This window comes from Fusarium subglutinans (assembly GCF_013396075.1).
Source record: "Fusarium subglutinans strain NRRL 66333 chromosome Unknown NRRL66333_c0000312, whole genome shotgun sequence".
In the NCBI taxonomy this organism is placed as follows: Eukaryota; Fungi; Ascomycota; class Sordariomycetes; order Hypocreales; family Nectriaceae; genus Fusarium; species Fusarium subglutinans.
This window is the reverse complement of record NW_023502375.1, coordinates 765-17,893: the sequence shown is the minus strand read 5'-3', so window position 1 is coordinate 17,893 and position 17,129 is coordinate 765. Positions and strand designations below refer to the sequence as shown.

General features: G+C 46.3%; 6 protein-coding genes across 6 annotated transcripts; 3 read left to right on the top strand and 3 right to left on the bottom strand.

Annotated features, from left to right (window-relative positions):
- Positions 1-1,427: 1,427 nt before the first annotated feature.
- On the bottom strand, positions 1,428-3,368 carry FSUBG_13135 (uncharacterized protein; the record flags this gene model as incomplete). The annotated part of the gene is made up of 1 exon (XM_036677995.1): positions 1,428-3,368. The coding sequence occupies one exon, from the start codon at positions 3,366-3,368 to the stop codon at positions 1,428-1,430; it is 1,941 nt and encodes a 646-aa protein (XP_036531394.1).
- A 1,514-nt stretch (positions 3,369-4,882) lies between these two features.
- On the top strand, positions 4,883-5,968 carry FSUBG_13134 (uncharacterized protein; the record flags this gene model as incomplete). The annotated part of the gene is made up of 1 exon (XM_036677994.1): positions 4,883-5,968. The coding sequence occupies one exon, from the start codon at positions 4,883-4,885 to the stop codon at positions 5,966-5,968; it is 1,086 nt and encodes a 361-aa protein (XP_036531393.1).
- Positions 5,969-6,888: 920 nt separating this feature from the next.
- FSUBG_13133 (zinc-binding alcohol dehydrogenase domain protein) lies at positions 6,889-9,814 on the top strand (the record flags this gene model as incomplete). Its single annotated transcript, XM_036677993.1, has 5 exons — positions 6,889-7,202; positions 7,262-7,418; positions 7,474-7,712; positions 8,618-8,628; positions 8,679-9,814. The coding sequence occupies 5 exons, from the start codon at positions 6,889-6,891 to the stop codon at positions 9,812-9,814; spliced, it is 1,857 nt and encodes a 618-aa protein (XP_036531392.1).
- Positions 9,815-9,854: 40 nt separating this feature from the next.
- Positions 9,855-11,259, bottom strand: FSUBG_13132 (C6 zinc finger domain protein; the record flags this gene model as incomplete). Its single annotated transcript, XM_036677992.1, has 6 exons — positions 9,855-9,918; positions 9,980-10,341; positions 10,392-10,547; positions 10,599-11,022; positions 11,086-11,144; positions 11,200-11,259. 6 exons carry the CDS (start codon positions 11,257-11,259, stop codon positions 9,855-9,857), a joined length of 1,125 nt encoding a protein of 374 aa, XP_036531391.1.
- A 1,107-nt stretch (positions 11,260-12,366) lies between these two features.
- FSUBG_13131 (zeaxanthin epoxidase) lies at positions 12,367-14,956 on the top strand (the record flags this gene model as incomplete). Its single annotated transcript, XM_036677991.1, has 4 exons — positions 12,367-12,671; positions 12,726-13,356; positions 13,412-14,100; positions 14,158-14,956. The coding sequence occupies 4 exons, from the start codon at positions 12,367-12,369 to the stop codon at positions 14,954-14,956; spliced, it is 2,424 nt and encodes an 807-aa protein (XP_036531390.1).
- Positions 14,957-15,135: 179 nt separating this feature from the next.
- FSUBG_13130 (uncharacterized protein) lies at positions 15,136-16,788 on the bottom strand (the record flags this gene model as incomplete). Its single annotated transcript, XM_036677990.1, has 4 exons — positions 15,136-15,659; positions 15,708-16,170; positions 16,224-16,433; positions 16,483-16,788. The coding sequence occupies 4 exons, from the start codon at positions 16,786-16,788 to the stop codon at positions 15,136-15,138; spliced, it is 1,503 nt and encodes a 500-aa protein (XP_036531389.1).
- Between the last annotated feature and the right edge of the window lie 341 nt (positions 16,789-17,129).

Genomic DNA, 17,129 nt, shown 5'->3' with positions numbered 1-17,129 from the left:
GAGGTTCCACGAAATAGTGACATACTTTTACACTTGAGGCTAAATCGAACATACAGAAACTCACGACAAATCAAGACCAGTCACGTATATACACAGAAGCTACTATAAGATACATATTAGCCGCATCTGTGAGTATGAAACAACAGCCAAGATGATCTCATTGACTTAGACCTTTAGGTTATAGGACTCGCCAATCTAGGTGCTCAAATCATTACGGGCTGGCCGCCAAATCATATATCATTTTATGAAGTTCTTATGTCATCGTTTATAGCTGTTATAACACCTTTTGTTGTTTTGAAAGTTCCAAGGCATACGATGCCTGTATCACCCTTGATTTTACTTATACTCTTTGTGTCTTCCCCTTTACAACAACAACTCAGTAGTGTTATTACCTGCAGACTTGTTAATGTTTTAGCTTAGTATATTTATTATTTATAGCCAGAACTATTTCTCAAATGTTAATAATGGTAAATATATTTCTATAGCAATTAAAACAATCGATTAGCCTTAAATATCCAATAATCAGGCTACTGCCAGTTATTGCTTAGGAAGTAAAGGCCATAAAGATAGGATGCGGGGCATTTTACAAAGTTTACAGAGCCAATAATCACTATACTTTAAAGGGGATACTGTTAGCCAGGTGATGTATCACTTTCCATTCATTCGAGCATAGAGGAAGACTCTGTTGAAGCCTGACCTGGAGCAGTTCAACAAAATATCCGCTATCGTTAGCGCTTCGTCGCTTCAATCATAGATCCCGAAGCATCAATAGTTCCACTTACTTTAGCGCATGTAGAAGATAAGTCGTAAACTCAACTAGCAGTTTAGATTCCATCTTCATTGAAGATGAGGAAGCCTCTAGGGCTTAAAACCATGTTTAAAAAAAATATGTGTCAGTCCGTTTTCATAATGTAGATCAGTCCATCATACTCAATCTTGCTTGCGAGCTGTAGAACATACTTTGTCTATAATATTAGGAAGGCCTTGTAAAGGGCTTTGTTATATCCTCCCCCAGCAGCCTTGCCGGGTACTGCTTGATTGTGTCTGTGACCCTTGCTCGTCATCCCCGACTTACATTTGCGGAAAGACAGACCTTGTGTTCGAAGCGTGGACAACAAATTTGGCTACAGTAGACGAACTTCCTTCCTTTGCGGGTACATAGCTTAATACTCAAACCCCCCTTTCCGTAATGCTTGTTATGCCTCTGCTTATACTATAGTATTTACTGCCTGTCTTATACTGTCTAGAATACCTCTAGACATAACTAGTAATACCTCTTGTATAAGAATAGCCTGGACTGACAGTAGCTAGAACTGAATAATTATAATGTATAAAACTATATATTAAGCTCTTAGTAGTGTTATAATTACCTTACTTATTAGAATAGCACTTTTCTATTAAGACTTAACTAGACTATTTGTCCCTCTTTACTGTAAAATTTGCTGCCACTGGCTGCTTGGCACACTTGGAAGATCTTCAAGCTGTTCCGCCATTGTGTTACTTAGCCCTTGCACTATCTCCTCGCCGATATAACCACTAATTTCAATCATGAGGTTAAGGCACACTAGCATACTAGTATAATCCGCCTGCAGTATATGGATCCTTCTGGTGGAAGCCTGAGAGCTTAGGCTAGGCGTGAAGTCACTCGCGGCCATAGTGCTTGTTATAATAACCTGAGTAGCCCGAGCCCTCTGATGAGCAAGTGCATCAGAGAGACTCGGCAGAACGGATATCTTGAGGGAAGCATAGTCAAACGCAGGCTGTTTGGGGTCGTACAGCTTTGTCTCAAGTATAACGCCGGTATTTTCGGGAAGCAGAACGTCGGCGATGGGCACCGACTTCCAGTCGCTAGTGTCGGGCTTGGCTTGGATCAGAGCTTGTTTGAAGTAACTTTGCAGATCGGATACGCTACCACCCAGTACCAAGGTCGAATCTGGGAAGTCAGCAGCTGTTGGGAATGTTATTCCACTTCCAGCGAAGGGGTCGGCAGGAAGAGGCCCGTATGACCGCTGAGCGTCATCGGACGAGAGGCCGGTAATACCAGGAGTCCAGAAATGTCTGTCGGTCAAATCGGCGAATTGCGTGGAGGCGTTATCAGGATACTGGTCATCGCGAGTTTTCCAGTATGTCGAGTTGTCGGTATAGCCAGGCGGGTATGAAGTTGGGCTCACCCACACTCCTCGAGTCTCATTTCCCAGATGTGGGCCGGCACATGCATCCAGTGCCAGCATGTTGAAGTCCATATACGTGGAAGGGTCCGTCTTATCGAAATAGAAGGCACTCGATGGGTCGAACTCTGGGTTCCATGACAAAAACACATGTCTCGCAAATGGTAGTCGGGCGGGGTCCTTTTCTCCAAGCACCTTATACTTGGGGTTTTTGTTGAAGTAGGGATTGTTACAGTGTCCCCAGCCAACAAGCTCTGCTTTTTTGGATATGTATCCATATGGTTGATGGAGCTCCCAAGCCATGCAGGCATAGTTAACGCCAAGAGATGCTGCCAGTTCCACGGCACCTGCTTGATCAAAACAGTTGACAAGAGTCAGAGCTCCAGACTGCTTGAAGTTCCTGTAAGCATCGAGCCATGCTGATAGCTGAAAGCAGCCACCGTAGTCTGAAAAAGAGTTCAAGACCGGAATTGGATCTGGGTTGATTTTGTTGGACTGTATGAAGCTGGGGGCGCCACCAGTAGTGTTATATTTGAGCCAATGGTCTTGTGTGTTTGCTGGCTCTCCCGTGAGGGGCTCGGCAGAACCGTGACATATTTTGACGACTAGTTCCATCCACTGCTGTACATTCGTAATGTTTCGCTGTGTTGCCGCGCCGATGAACATTTGTAGCAGTAGAAGTGGAACTCCGGAATCAAAATACGACGGAAGCTCATTTGACAGGGAATAGAGTTCCATGGGGACCTTGGCTGGTTGTTCTTGATAGAGAACTGGTGACATACTACTCCCTGGATAATTGTACACGTAGAATTGAGTTGGGCCTAGAAGGCTACCAGGGTTCCAAGCACCCGGGCCAACCACCATCATACTGCATACGACTATATCGGGATCCGGGTCAGTTCCAAAGTCGCAGCTTGAATAATATGTACTGCGACTCTGGTCTGTAGAAAGCACGATCGGACCTTGCTGGAGTTCTTGAGGTACCCTGACTCTGACAGTGAGCAAGACCGTGCGATCATCCGGAATGACAACGGCGGGGCGTGGAGCTGTCTGTCCAGACTGAGCGTCATAAAGAATGTCTGTATCATAATCTTTTGTTGGTTGGTTGGTGCAGTCAAGATCATGATGATGCTGGGTATTGGCGACAGTTAACGGAAGCCGTTGGCCTGAAGCAAGAGTCACTGTTTCGATGGCGAGCATGGTTAAGTTTTAAGACAGTGTTTATGAAATAATAGATAATAGTGCTTAGTATATGCTAAGATTCTGAGATGATTGGATCTTGGTCTTTATAGCTAATAGCTCGTAAAGATTGTAGTCTATGGATAATTTTGGGCGAGATGCGGCTTTTCGTAAAGAGCTGAGATGTCTCGAACACCCCTGTAAATTCTGCGCTAATGCGCAATATGTTTGCTATTTACAGCAGTTCAGCTACTTGAGATTAAGCCATCTTTTTGATTAATGCGGTGAGGCGGTGTGCCATTACTGCTTATAGATTTTCAGCTCCTAGAGATAAAGCCATATATCAATAGCGCAAGTCCCCCTCAACCAATTATAGCTTGACAACTCATCTGACTTACTTACAGTACAGAGTCTAGAACAAGTCATTCTTCAATAGCGCAAACCGTCTGACCAATTGTAGCTTCGCGAATTATCCGCTTTACTTATGTATTCGAGTCTAGAATAATAAGCCAGGCCAGTAAATGCAGGATACATTTCCTAGTCAAAGCCACTTCAGAAAAAGGAGTATTAGCTAAATTGAATTCGTAAAAGAGGTTACCAAGTGTCGATACCAACTAAATATTAGACGTTCGAGTTAACAACTTGATGATAAGGACTAGTCGAAAGTACGTGAATCTTACTCTCTTACCCCGCTTTACCTGTGAGAAGGGGCTGAAATTGCACCGTCTGGCAACCTATGTTATACCATCTCCATAGTCGTCGACTGACTGCGGGATGTGCTCGGGTCTATCTACCGTCAGAGGAGCTCCTCAGTGTTGCTCAGGTAGTAATGCGGTTCAGTGAGTTAATTGCGCCTGGATTGTCTGTTGCAAGCCTGGTATACTGCCTGAGCTGTTTTAATAAGACAATTATTTTAACTTAATAGACCCCGCCACTGGCGGTGATATGGAGCCTTTTCTAAAGCTTCTCGGACTACTTATAAGGAAAGAAAACTTGAGATCTTGATCCGAGATAGCAAAAAGACTGAAATACTTTAGTGTAAATTTAGTATTTTTTTTAAGTTTAGAATATATTTTACTGAATTTATTTTAACTTCTTACACTAAAGTCTAATATATTCTTTTCCCTAACGCTATGCCTCCGTGCGGGGGCACGATGAGACAATTCAAGCCCTGCTCCGTGACGCCACATACTTGGATCCTAGTCTGCTGTATGGAGGTGAAGTCTTTTGCCGGACGGCAGAGCTCGGAAGGCAGCACTGCTCCGCAACTTGCAGCGAAAAATGAACACTGAGGTTGTTTATTTTCTCTAACGGATTGACTGCCGCCAATAAGGTTAAGCTTCAGGCTGCGAACACAGGTGCCAGTCACTGTCGTCAATCTAAGTTTTGCACTTCCAAGATACACTTTACCAGCATGAGTCATCAAAGCAATCTGAATTCCATAAATTACACTCAGTCGCTGCCTTTTGGATATCGTCATGATCGTCCTTGATACCGCCATCATACTTCAACACTGAAGCCTGAAGATGAAAGACATGACACCAAGACAACCACCATCAGATGCGCATTACAAAGCACCATATGAAGCCCTCCATGGCTACCACGCAATTTTGGACAAGACGGTGGAACTTTTACCCGACGAGATCCTGCACCATCTCCGCGGGTGGCGGGAATACATCCATCGATTAGCCATATACCGTCAAGATAACAACTCACCCGAAATAAGAGAAATCCCACACCTTGACAAGCGCGAAGCACTGGGGTTCAGAAATAAGACAGTTCTTATTTATGTCCTGAATGGGGGTGGTATTGGAGGACTATGGGAGCCAGTTCTACATAACTATCTCTATCGCCGATGGTTTCAACCATATCTCTCGGATATCGATCATGGCGAATATATGGCAATATTAATGAAGCCCTTTGATCAGCCTCCGACATCCAATGATGATTCTGCCGTCAGTCATGTGTCAGACATTCATTCCATGATCAACCGTCGGCTTGACTCCCTCGAACCCGAAACACCGCCACTTTATACCACTCGTCCTCTGTTCAGGGCATTCTTTATAGCCATCCCAGGCCGGAATTGGGGTGGCTGCGCTACTCTGGAAAACATCGCGTCTTTAAAAGTCCTAATTGTTCTCACTGGACAGACAAAAGGACTCAGCGCACCGATTTCTTTCGCCTCTATCGCGGACAAGTCTGAGGCTAGGACTTTAAATGGTCTGGAAGCCGTTGAAGCCGACCTCGAGACAGCCGTTGACTTTGTAATGGACCTAGAACATCGGGAAGAAGATGTTTTTGGTCTTCAACCTGATCCGGTTGCTGCATCGAGAGGTACGCGTCCATTTACTCAGGAGCCGCTTTATGAGTGGGAGCAATACGTGGCGGGAAAACTGGGATGGAAAGGCGGAAAGATTGTTGGGCCGAGTTCGCGTTGGGTAGACATGAACATGTATATACCTTGGACGGGGCTTGGAGCGCAGGTTGATGCGGTCATGATGAATAACCAGGTAAGGGTCATGTGGAACTGGCATCGGCGAAATTGCAGGTGTGAGAAGAAGGAGTGGGTGTTTGTTGATGAAGATACATCTCAGGATGAAAGCAGAGTCACCAGGGAGTAATAGATATAGAAAGAAAGTCTACTCTAAAGATGGAACTTCTCAATGTTCCGATTGTGAGCTAGCCGTACTGGCAGCTACCATCTGCATTATGCCCTTTATCTTGAACAGGCATTTCTGTGTTTGACACCCTTAATTTAACTATTATTTAAATTTTCACGCAACAATCTATCAGCAACACAGCAAGTGGTGCCAGCCTGGGACCTGATAACAGAGACAAATATCACAAACTATTTGAGCGCGTTAAAAGTCTATCAAACGAGGTAAAAGTGCTTGACAGATGTCTCTGGGAGACGGCATCGGCGAGCGGCGGGCTGCGGCGCTTATAGCAGGATTTTGCCGGGCACTACGGACTACACTTCCTCAACCAGTTAGCTCACATTTATTCGGCTTCCAAATTAATTAGATAACTACACCATAGAAGGAAGCCCAATCCAAGGCATGAATACTATAAGCGTGAAAAAGAGAATACATAATGGCGCCTTTCTTAATTCTTAAGAGATTTCCTTTATTTTATTAAGATTGAAACTTCAACTGTCCGCACGCTATAATGTTGATGTTTGCGTTACCTACTAGACACCTGTAATAACGGGACTCTCGACTTTCTGGCGGGGACTTTCTAAAGAGATGCATGCTCTTGGCGATGGCGATATGCTTGGCAATTCGATTAAGCTCATAAACACAAATAGTGAGCAGACTGCAGCTAATTTTGAACATCGGTCTGGCCCTCTATTGGCCTAGACATCAAAAACTCAGACGTAATTTTTTTCTTTACTCCGGAGACCCACTGCATCCACTGACTCCACTAAGAGAAACAAGCTTCGGCGAGATCCCCCTTCTTCTTACCTTAACTTTCATCTTTAAATCACTTTTTATTTCTTCGTGAGAAACTTTAATCTCGTTATCTGATAAAACAGCTAAAAATGTCATCCGCACGAACAGAAATGGACCGATCGAGTGGAGACAAAGAGACAGCATTCTGGTCTGCACAAGAGGATGGTCCTGAGAAGACGTCGTATGGCGTAGCCACAGCCCAACAAGAAGCAGCTCGACAAAAGGATATAGAATTTCGTCAGAAGTTTGGTGACGCTGGTCCCCTCGGTCTCTCTGGGTTTGCCTTCGCGACGTTCTTGACAGCCTTGGTCAACCTCAATGTTCACGGCGTGACGATTCCCAATATCGTCATTGGACCGGCTCTGGCTTATGGAGGGCTTGCTCAATTACTTTCTGGCATGTGGTGAGTGATTGTTTACTCGAAGCAGCATGTTCACAGGTAGATTCTTATGCTTCGATTAGGGATATCGCAAATGGCAATACAGTCAGCGCAACTATTGCCTGCTCGTATGGCTGTTTCTGGATCTCTTTTGCCATTAGTATGATCCCCAGTTTCAACGTCAGGGACGCTTACCCTACCCTAGCCGACTATAACCACGCCAATGGACTATTTCTTATGGTATGTCGCTGCTGCACTTACCTACTCCCAGAGAACCAAAGCTCACATTCTGCAGGGGTTCTTCATCTTCTCAGTGGCCATAACTCTGTGCTCTATGAAGTCGAATGTCTTTTCTCTGACGCTTTGCCTTCTCGTTAATTGCACCTGGCTCTTCCTCGGGGTGGCTAACCTCTGGACTGAAGAGTCGGGCGCTCCTAATAACGTGCTCCTCAAGTGCGGCGGTGTGACTGGCTTGTTGGTTTCATTCACAGCATGGTATCTTATGTATGAAGGTTTGGCAAATAGACAGAATAGGTCAGTCTGCCCATGAGTTCATGAGAATTGTACTGATAGCTCGCATTAGCTTTGTTTTGCCACCGAATCCTGATCTGCCGTGGAATCCCAGCCGAAGATCCCCGGGATATTATAAAAATTGACCCATAGATTTCAAGATTAACAAATGTAATAGCAATCATAGTACACGCTGCAAGGCCCTGGCCACATCCGGAATTGTGCCCCCTTGTGCTGTAAGCTGTAATGAGACATGGGCTGAATTTTCAAGGTTAGAATCACCGAGCTCGGCGATTCCGCCGGTATAATACTAACCTTTAAGTCGAAAAGAAATAATACCAAAGGATGCAAATGGAGGCCCTACTCCAGTTGAACCTTATGCGACGAAACTTAGCAGTAAGGTTATGAGAAAGACTCGGAAGCGAAACTCAAAAAGTGTAAAGCCCTAGAGGCGAAAGTTTATAACCTCCGATCGAAGTAATACTCCGTACAAAGGCTTAGATTAACTTAGCGTATCTTATCCTGAGTTCAGAGTATATTATTCTTACACACTGGCCTAACATCAGAATAGCAAGGTATGTTAACAACAGAGAAACTACCGATTATGCTACAAAATGAGATCCCAATGTGAAGGAATGGTTGCTGATAACTCGATCTTCGATCTTGCATTCTAATTGGCTCAACTGGCCCAACTGGCCTGCTAGAATGGGCTAGCGTCGGACTTTAAGCCAATAGATAAAACTCGATTAGGAGGTACTGGGTTAGTCTTGTCCTAAAGCGGAAAGCAGCGCGTTGAAGCTCGGATTCGCATTGATCTGGCGGGAATAGTGTCAGAATTCGTAGACATAAGCATATGCTCACGAAATTGACGTCGCTGACTTTCGTCATTGACTATGGAGTTTGTAGTATATAAGACTCACAGAGACCAGAAGTGGTCTGGGTAAGGAACAATAAATCTTCTACTTCAGTTTTATCTTGACCCAGATTCAGTCATTTCTTCGACTATGGAACTCTCCAACAAAGCCGCCTATCTTCTCAGCCCCAACAGTCCCCTGATTGAGGTCAAGTCTGCACCCGTTCCTCGGCCCGGACCAAATGAACTACTCATCAGAGTAGAAGCCGTTGCTATCAACCCAGTCGATGCCGTCAAACAGTCCATGGGCAACATGATGTTTGAATGGCTCACGTATCCTCTTATTCTCGGTTACGATGTCGCCGGCCAAGTTATCAAAGTTGGGGCTGACGTGAATCAATTCAAAGAAGGTGATAGGATCGTGGGACTGGCAGCTGGTATGGATAAGCGTGGACGAAGACCTGATGAGGGCGCTTTCCAGGAGCTGGTGGTGATCAGAGAGCATTTGGCCATCAAAATCCCCACGGGCATGAAGAGCGCTCACGCGAGCGTCTTGCCACTTACTGCGGTTACCACTGCATGCGCACTCTTCCAAAAGGATCAACTCGCGCTTCAAATGCCTCAGCCCAAGGCGCTTCGCAAACCCACTGGTGAGACGGTCCTGATTTGGGGAGCTAGCACGAGTGTTGGGAAGAATGCTGTGCAACTTGCTGTCGCAGCAGGATACAATGTCATCGCCACAGCATCACCCAAGAACTGGGATGCCGTTCGCAGTCTCGGCGCATCAGCAGTATTCGACTATCGCAGCTCATCAGTCATAGACGATATCGTTACAAGTCTAAAGGGCAAGAAATGTGCAGGTGCCGTAGCCATCGGCCAAGGATCCCTGGTAAAGTGTGTCGACATCGTCACAATGATTCCCAGCGCTGCAAAGAAGGTAGCCCAAGTCACCCTTGATATGCCAGCGTCGCCACCAACGAGCAAGTTATCCATGGTTCCATTCGTCGCAAAGTATCTCTGGCTGTCCTCAACAAACAGACTCAAGGTCATGACCAGCGGAGTCCGAAGCAAGTTTGTTTTTGGGACGGATATCATGGAGTGGGATGTTGAGGGCAAGATTGCCTTGTATTTGAGTGAAGCACTAGAACTTGGAGAGTATGACTTGCCTTCGGAAATTCGAGTTATAGGCTCGGGTCTAGAAAGCATTTCTGAGGCACTTCATGAGGTGCGAAACGAGACATCTGGAAAGAAAATTGTAGTTGTATTAGAGTGAACCAGCTTTAGAAAGCTAACTACCACGCCTACCGGGAACCCTACAAAGTTGATGAAAATGGCTCCCATGTCGGGCCGCTGAAAGAAAGCAACCATGAGTAAGATCTTGTGACAGTATAGCCAGGGGTCAGTGTCGTCATCGGCCGTACGATGCATGATTTGGTACAACATGCTGCATGTGGCCCAGTAGATCATGCTCAAATGGGCCATGGCGAAGTCCTCTGGTGAGGGGTTGGAGACTTGAGATGTGTTGGTGGATATTAGTCGATCTGCAAAGCTGACACTCGCTTCACCGGACGAAGTGGACCAACGGCGTAGTTGGGTGTCGCATATCCGGCATCTTGTCTGCAATTGTTCCTGTGTCTGGTCGTTAAGATGAAGACCGAGATCTTCCAAGAGACCAGGGATTTCTAGAAGGATATCCACTAATTCATCCTTAGGGCTCTTACTTATTTTGGACCACGGAATTGACTTCCACTCTAGGGAATTGAAGGGGGAACGTGTGCGATTATGGATTTCGAGATATATCTAAGGGATCTTAGCGTCCAAAGCGCAAGTGATTCATCAGTATTTCATACCAGATGGAGGCGGCCATCAACAAATAGTTGGTGAGCATGGCCTTCAACATAGCTCTCCGGACCATTGGCAAGGATGATGGCCTTTTGCCCCGTCGAGTGCCGAAGCCAGGTCATACCGTGGAGGCACGATCGACGGTCATCAGATACCTGAAGCAACTATCCTAGTGAGTAACCACGGTATACCAAGAAAATCAAGGAAGAAAATACCTTGAAGGCCGCTAAAAGAGCCGAGGTCATAAGTTTGGCGTCTATTGCTGTTCCCTGTTCTGAGACATGCGGTAGTGATCGAGCTAGAGTCTGCAAGGTCTGGGAGTACATGCGCCACGCCTCTGCGACGACGGATGTCTGCCCTGTTTGCTGACCAACCAAAGCTAGAGCGTTGGCAAGTAGTCCCACGCGAACTCCATCATTCTTCTGCGATAGGTCTTGCACAACTTGCGTCCAACCCGTAGTGGAATGCCTAGCCGCTTGCAGAGGAAATTGTTGGCCGTTCTTGGGAAGCAGAAATCTCCAGTACAGGAAGACATACTTAGCCTCTGCCGCTGTACGTTCAAGTGATATGTCAAGTAAAGGCGCTGCTGCTTGTGTCGATGCTGCAGTCTGTTCTGAAAGCCGACGTGGCGAGTATGGTCTGAGCGAGAAATTGCTGTGACTGCCTTGGGTGCTGTTGACAAAAATAGAAGCCCTCTCCTACCCTTCGCAGCTCAGGCCAGCGCTCATACACCGGCGACAGGATGGCCGAAGTCGATCGCACTTGAGATCTTTAGTTAGTAGTTGGGTATGATCTTCAGCCGTAAGCAGTTCTTACATCAAGTTTACGCCTCCTACATGTATGGAAAGCATTGGACCGTCCTGGAACTCCGACCATGATGATAGGGTAATGAGATGACAGGATAAAGTGAGAAGTCGGTCGGTTATACGGATGCCGATCATCTTTTGTTAAGGCTGCCATAGCCCGCAAAATGCTTCCTAATCCGTCTTAGTCTATGTCCTTCCAGCAAACACTAATGCTCAGATGTGTGTATACAGGGTAATAAACCGTAATGCTACTACAGAAGCGATATTCTTATATCGAACTTATGTATAATTCGGAAAATGAGAACCACTTTATCTCTTTGTGGAAATATTTTTAATTGCAGGCTTCTGTTAATAACATAATTGATAAAGAGTGTAATTGGGCAAGTAACTCAATAAATTTATTCTCTTTAGGAAAAGAACTTGAAGTATTTTAAACATAAACTTATTGCATTACCTTACACATATCTTAAATTAAAATTAAATCTTAGGTTATATGTCTGTTACTTAGTATCTTTCAGGGTAGCATATTGACATTTATAAGGAATTAAGACGTGAGATACATTAACTGAATTCCTTTTCATCCATGGAAAGTCCATGGAGTATAAGGGGATACAATATCCAAGTCCCAGGGTCCTTGCATAGCTTATGGGGATCTCCACACGCGTTACTCGGCAGATGGGACCAAGGTAGTTATGCAATAAAACTTAGGACCTCTATCCTCGGTAACAAAATGCCTTAGGTAAACTTAGTATAATTTAGTATATATATAGAGGATCTTAAACCAAGTATTTTTGATATCTCAGTACAACGTCAGAAGTCTTCTTACACCCTGAGGGGGACTTATATTACTCCCTGAATGGTCATGATACATGGCCCTGTGGATCTGCCGGGGCTAAATGGTGACTTCAATGAGATGAAGAAATGATCTGCACTGCACCGCACTGACATTACAGTCGTTTTGGTAGTGGAATTGACCACGCAATGCTCCTTATTATGCTCGACATTCGTTTGCCAAGATAGTCCGAGAGTCCGATGACCGGGATTCGGCTTTTCAGTAACTTCCGTGGTTGGACTCCTTTTCGTCTGCGACCTCTCGGCAAAACCATAAGATCTCTGAAGCAGACTGCCAGTTTACACCAACGAACTTAATCATCTCTATCTATTGGTACTAGACAAAATGAAGGGAAAGTCTGAACGGACAGTCATCATTGCGGGAGGAGGCATATCCGGCCTTTCCCTCGCCAATATGCTAGAAAGGGCTGGCATACGCTACGTTTTGCTAGAATCTCACGACGAAATCGCACCACAGGTTGGCGCAAGTATCGGACTTCAGTCAAGTGGACTTCGTATCCTTGATCAGCTTGGTTGCGCCGATGAGCTTATGTCACTGGTTGACATTCCACTAAACAATACCTACATACGATATCCCGACGGTTCAGTGATCAAGCATCATAGCAGTGTCCAAGATCATTTGATTGAGAGGTAGGCCCCAGAAAGAGTCCCAGAAAGAAGTCTTCAAAATTTGACACTGAACAGACACGGCTATCCCACTATCTTCATCGACAGGCAGATGCTGATGCAGGTTCTTTACAACAAGCTCGAATCAAAAGCCTCAGTACAGCCTGGTCAGAAAGTGGTTTCAGTTCTGGAACTAGACAACGGCATTCAGGTTACGACAGACAAAGGCAAGGTTTTCGAAGGAGATATTCTCGTCGGGGCCGATGGGATCTACAGTAACGTCCGAATGGAAATGTGGCGCATTGCATCGCCAGGTTACTTTCCTGCTGACGAGTGGTCGAGAGTACCGTGCTACTACAAGTGCATATTCGGCATCTCACGCCCCCTTGAGGACCTCATCCAAGGTAGCCACTACGTCTACAACGACAAATTCTCTTATCTGGTTTTGGTCGGACCTGGAGGGAAGTTCTACTGGTTCCTATTTGTCAAATTGCCTATTCCTCTTTACGGTCGTGATATACCGAGATACACAAAGGTTGATGAGGAGGAACTGGCCGCACAGCATGCATCCGATCGCATCACTCCCGAAGTCACTTTCGGTCAACTGTATGGAGCTAGAACTAGCTCTACTCTGACGCCGCTCCATGAATATGTTTTCGAAAGGTGGCATTATAAACGCATCATCACCATCGGCGATGCTGCTCACAAGGTATCAGGCCCCTCCGACTATCTGTTCCTTCGCACTATTAACCTCGAATCTGTAGTTTGAACCTCTAACTGGCCACGGAGGTAACTCTGCCATTGAGACTGCCGCGTCTCTTGTGAACCATTTGACCTCAGACGAGTGTTCAGACTGGAGCAATGTACAAATCGAAGCCGCCTTTGCCGCTGTACAAGAAGAGCGTTTCCGGAGAGTTCAATGGCTCGTCAACGACGCGCACAAAACACAGCAAATGCAGGCTATGGCAACACCCTTCCTAGCAACTATTGGTCCAATCTTGGCTCGTCTATCAAGCACCCAAACTGTACTTGAACTTGGCGCTCGCAAATTCATCGGTGCAACACGAATCAGTAGCATTCCTGTACCTCAACGGGAACACACAATCCCATTCAACGATGAGCTACCGTCGCAACCTCTTTCGTGGACCTGGCTTCCTACAGGTCTAGGGATTATAGGCCAGGCAGCGATATTCCGCCTCGCGACACAGATTCTTAGACCATTGGAGATTCCTACCACTTTTGGCGGCGAGCCTCTGGTGAAGCATTACACAGGGCTTGTGACCTTGGACAAGATCTTGACACACTTGGTTGCTGTGTTTGGAGTCCCTCTTGCTTCCGGGAACATGGCGGCGAACCTGCAGTGGATTTCTTTTACGCCATTGCTATTGTCTACTACGCTCGACTGGACTTTGGAGAGCTATCGAGTTGGTTCAAAGGGTCTTCTTACTTCTTTGTAAGTCATGCAACAACAAAGCTTAGTGACAGAATAGCTGACCAAGCTACGATTTAGTTCGTCGATCTTTAGCACAATCTACCAAATAAAGGCGGTCGGACGCATTGCACCTCTGTATCACTTAATTTCAGTGTGCGAGAGCATTTTCAAGGGCTCTGTCACTCCAACAACGGACCGTTCGATCGACAAGGAAGTGCTCGAGTCTTTCGTACCCGGCATAGCCCTTGGATACATCATGCCCACTGCGCTGATGCTCTGGCCCTTCAAGAACAAGGCAACTTGGCAGGGGTTTACTGCGCTTTGGCAGCCATTCCCCGTTTATGTTGGTCTCATTACTGCTGGTTTCTCAACAGCTCTACGCAGACAGAGGATTGGAAACGTGGTGACTCGGCCTCGGCCGAAAACCTCGAAAGAGGTTTCCAACAGGAAACGAAAGGCCGAAACTCAGTCGCTACTGAGATCTGTTTACGCGGTGGGAACCGCAGCTACGGCACTTGTCCATTTTTATACACTTTACCGCACGGCATCAACTCCAAGACTCAGCTTTCCTGGTGTTTTCGGCAGTATCAGATACTTAGTATCTGGTGCATCTCCGTCTGATCCTTCAGACAAGATTCATGTATTCCTGCAGCGCGATATGTTCTTGAACGCGGTTTCTGTTCTTGCCAATAGTTTTTACCGAACGCTTGATCTGCGGCGCTTAGGATACATCACTAGTAAGGAAGCTTTGACGACTTCTTTAGCAGTATTGGTAGCGCAACCGGTGCTTGGGCCGGCTGCAACTCACATTGCATTTGTTGGGTGGAGAGAGGAGATGTTCATGAGGATTGATAGACGGATCAGTGCATACAACTAGAGTACAGCGCCTTATCCCAGCCAGCATCATAAGCAAGAAGCTGTTGTCTTGAGTTTTCAGCCTCTCATAGCTGCAATGTATTTCTATTCATATATCATGTATTTATTAGAAGGATTCCTATTCCCTCTCTAACTTCTGATTTGATTCTGATCGCCTTAGTTCCTAGTATCATGCGTTGATCAAGTGGTGAAAGGGTTGAATTCAACACCGAGACGGTCAGCTTCAGCCTTCATCTTCTTGTTCTTCCTAGTCAAATGCCACTTGATGATAGACGCAAGTGTAATACCAAGACTGGCAAAGACGATCTGCAAGATCATAGCCATAGTGTAACGAGGCTGATCTCTGTCTGGGAAGAAGTAGGGCGAGATGACGTTGCCCAGATGGCCGAAGATGTTGACAATGGCACCACCAGCGGCACGCTTCTCGGGGGTCTGACCAAGCGTTGAGACAGCCCAAGTGTATTGCAAAGTATTGGCGGAGAAGCAACCAGCTGCGTAGAGGAAGGTCATGGCGTATCGAACTGCAGCGTTGCCAGTAGCGACGGTAACAATGAAACCAATGACTGAGAAGGAGAGGGGAATGATGATGTGAAGACCTCGATCCTTTCTGCGGTCAGAATCCCATGACACATAGAAGGTGCAGAGAGTTCCGAAGACATAGGGAGGAGCAGTCATGAGAAGTGAGGTAACATTGTGACCAAAGCCTACTGACGTTAGATGATTTCAAATAATAAATTGAGAATTGAGCATACCAAGACCTCTGACAATGGTGGGGAAGAAGTTGTTAAAGCCATATGATGAAGTGATAAAGATGTTCATGAACAAGAACATGTAAAGCTTGAGATCGGTAACAGCAAGCTTGAGTCCATGCATGACGGTCGACTTTTCCGAGAACTCAACTCTATCATCGAGGATTCGCGCAGCAGCAAGCTTTCGCATATCCTCAGTCATGTACCTGGTAGCACCACCGGTAGAAGAGTCGGGGTAGTTAGGCAGGACAAAGAAGGCAGTGATAGCGAAGAAACCACTAGCAGCACCTTCAATGATGAAGAGCCACTTCCAACCAGCGAGACCCATTGGTCCATCGAGACCAGCAAAGACACCGGCTGCGATGAGCCCGGAGAAGGCTTGGGCGAGGACAAGGCCGGAGTATAGGAGGGCGACACGGAGAGCGAATTCTCGACGGGTGTACCAGCAAGACATGAGGAAGACGGCCTAAGAGATGTTAGTGGTGAAAAGGGTCAAGTATGGGATGGGAGGGGACGTACACCGGGGAAGAGGGGAGCCTCGACGATACCGAGGACGAACTGAACACCCCAGAGACCTCCAGCGCTGGTGCAAAGAACGGTCAAGGCTGAGATGGCAGACCAGATGAATGCAGCAACGGGCAAAAAGATGGAAGGTCGAACACGAGTGATCAACATGTTGGACGGCAGCTGAGCAAGCATGTATCCAACAGTCAGAACCGCAACAGCAGTCTATCAAGTTAGCATCATCCACATCCATCACCACTCTCATATCACATACCTGATAATCTCCCTCACCAAGATTGAGATCCTCATTGAACGTGTTCAAACGCGCTTGAGCAATGTTCGTTCTGTTCAGGTAATTGAACATGTACAAGATCCAAAGCTGAGGCAGCATCCACCTGTCCAGCTTTCTCACAATCTTCTTCTCCAGCTCCGCTGCATTCGGCATGCCCAGACGCGCAACATGGTTGATGTCTGCAAACGCATCCGTCACCTTCTCCTGCGCAATGGAGGGCGCGTCGTTGAGATTTGAGCCAATCTCTTTGTGGTCATCACCACTAACAGTTGGTTTCTCGTCAGACATGATGAAAGACTACCGCAGCAGATAGAACACACTAGAGGAGGAGGAGGACAGAGGAAAAGTCTGTCTACCGAGCATGAAAAGTTTGTTGAGAACGCCCTGTTTTTATACCCAGCTCAAAACTTCCTGATCCAAACCCCAAACTCCACAAAACAGGGTGCTGCGTCAAGACTGCGGGGAAGAGATGACGGGGGATATCATTTTCTTGTAATAGAAGGTGCTAAGAGGCTTGGCTTGTGTAAAATCTCACGGCCAAGAGAAAAGCCAAGCGAAAAGCTAAGTTGGTAACGGTTATACTGTGGGGTGAGCTTGATGTTACTGTCAACGGAGACAAGGGCGGATAT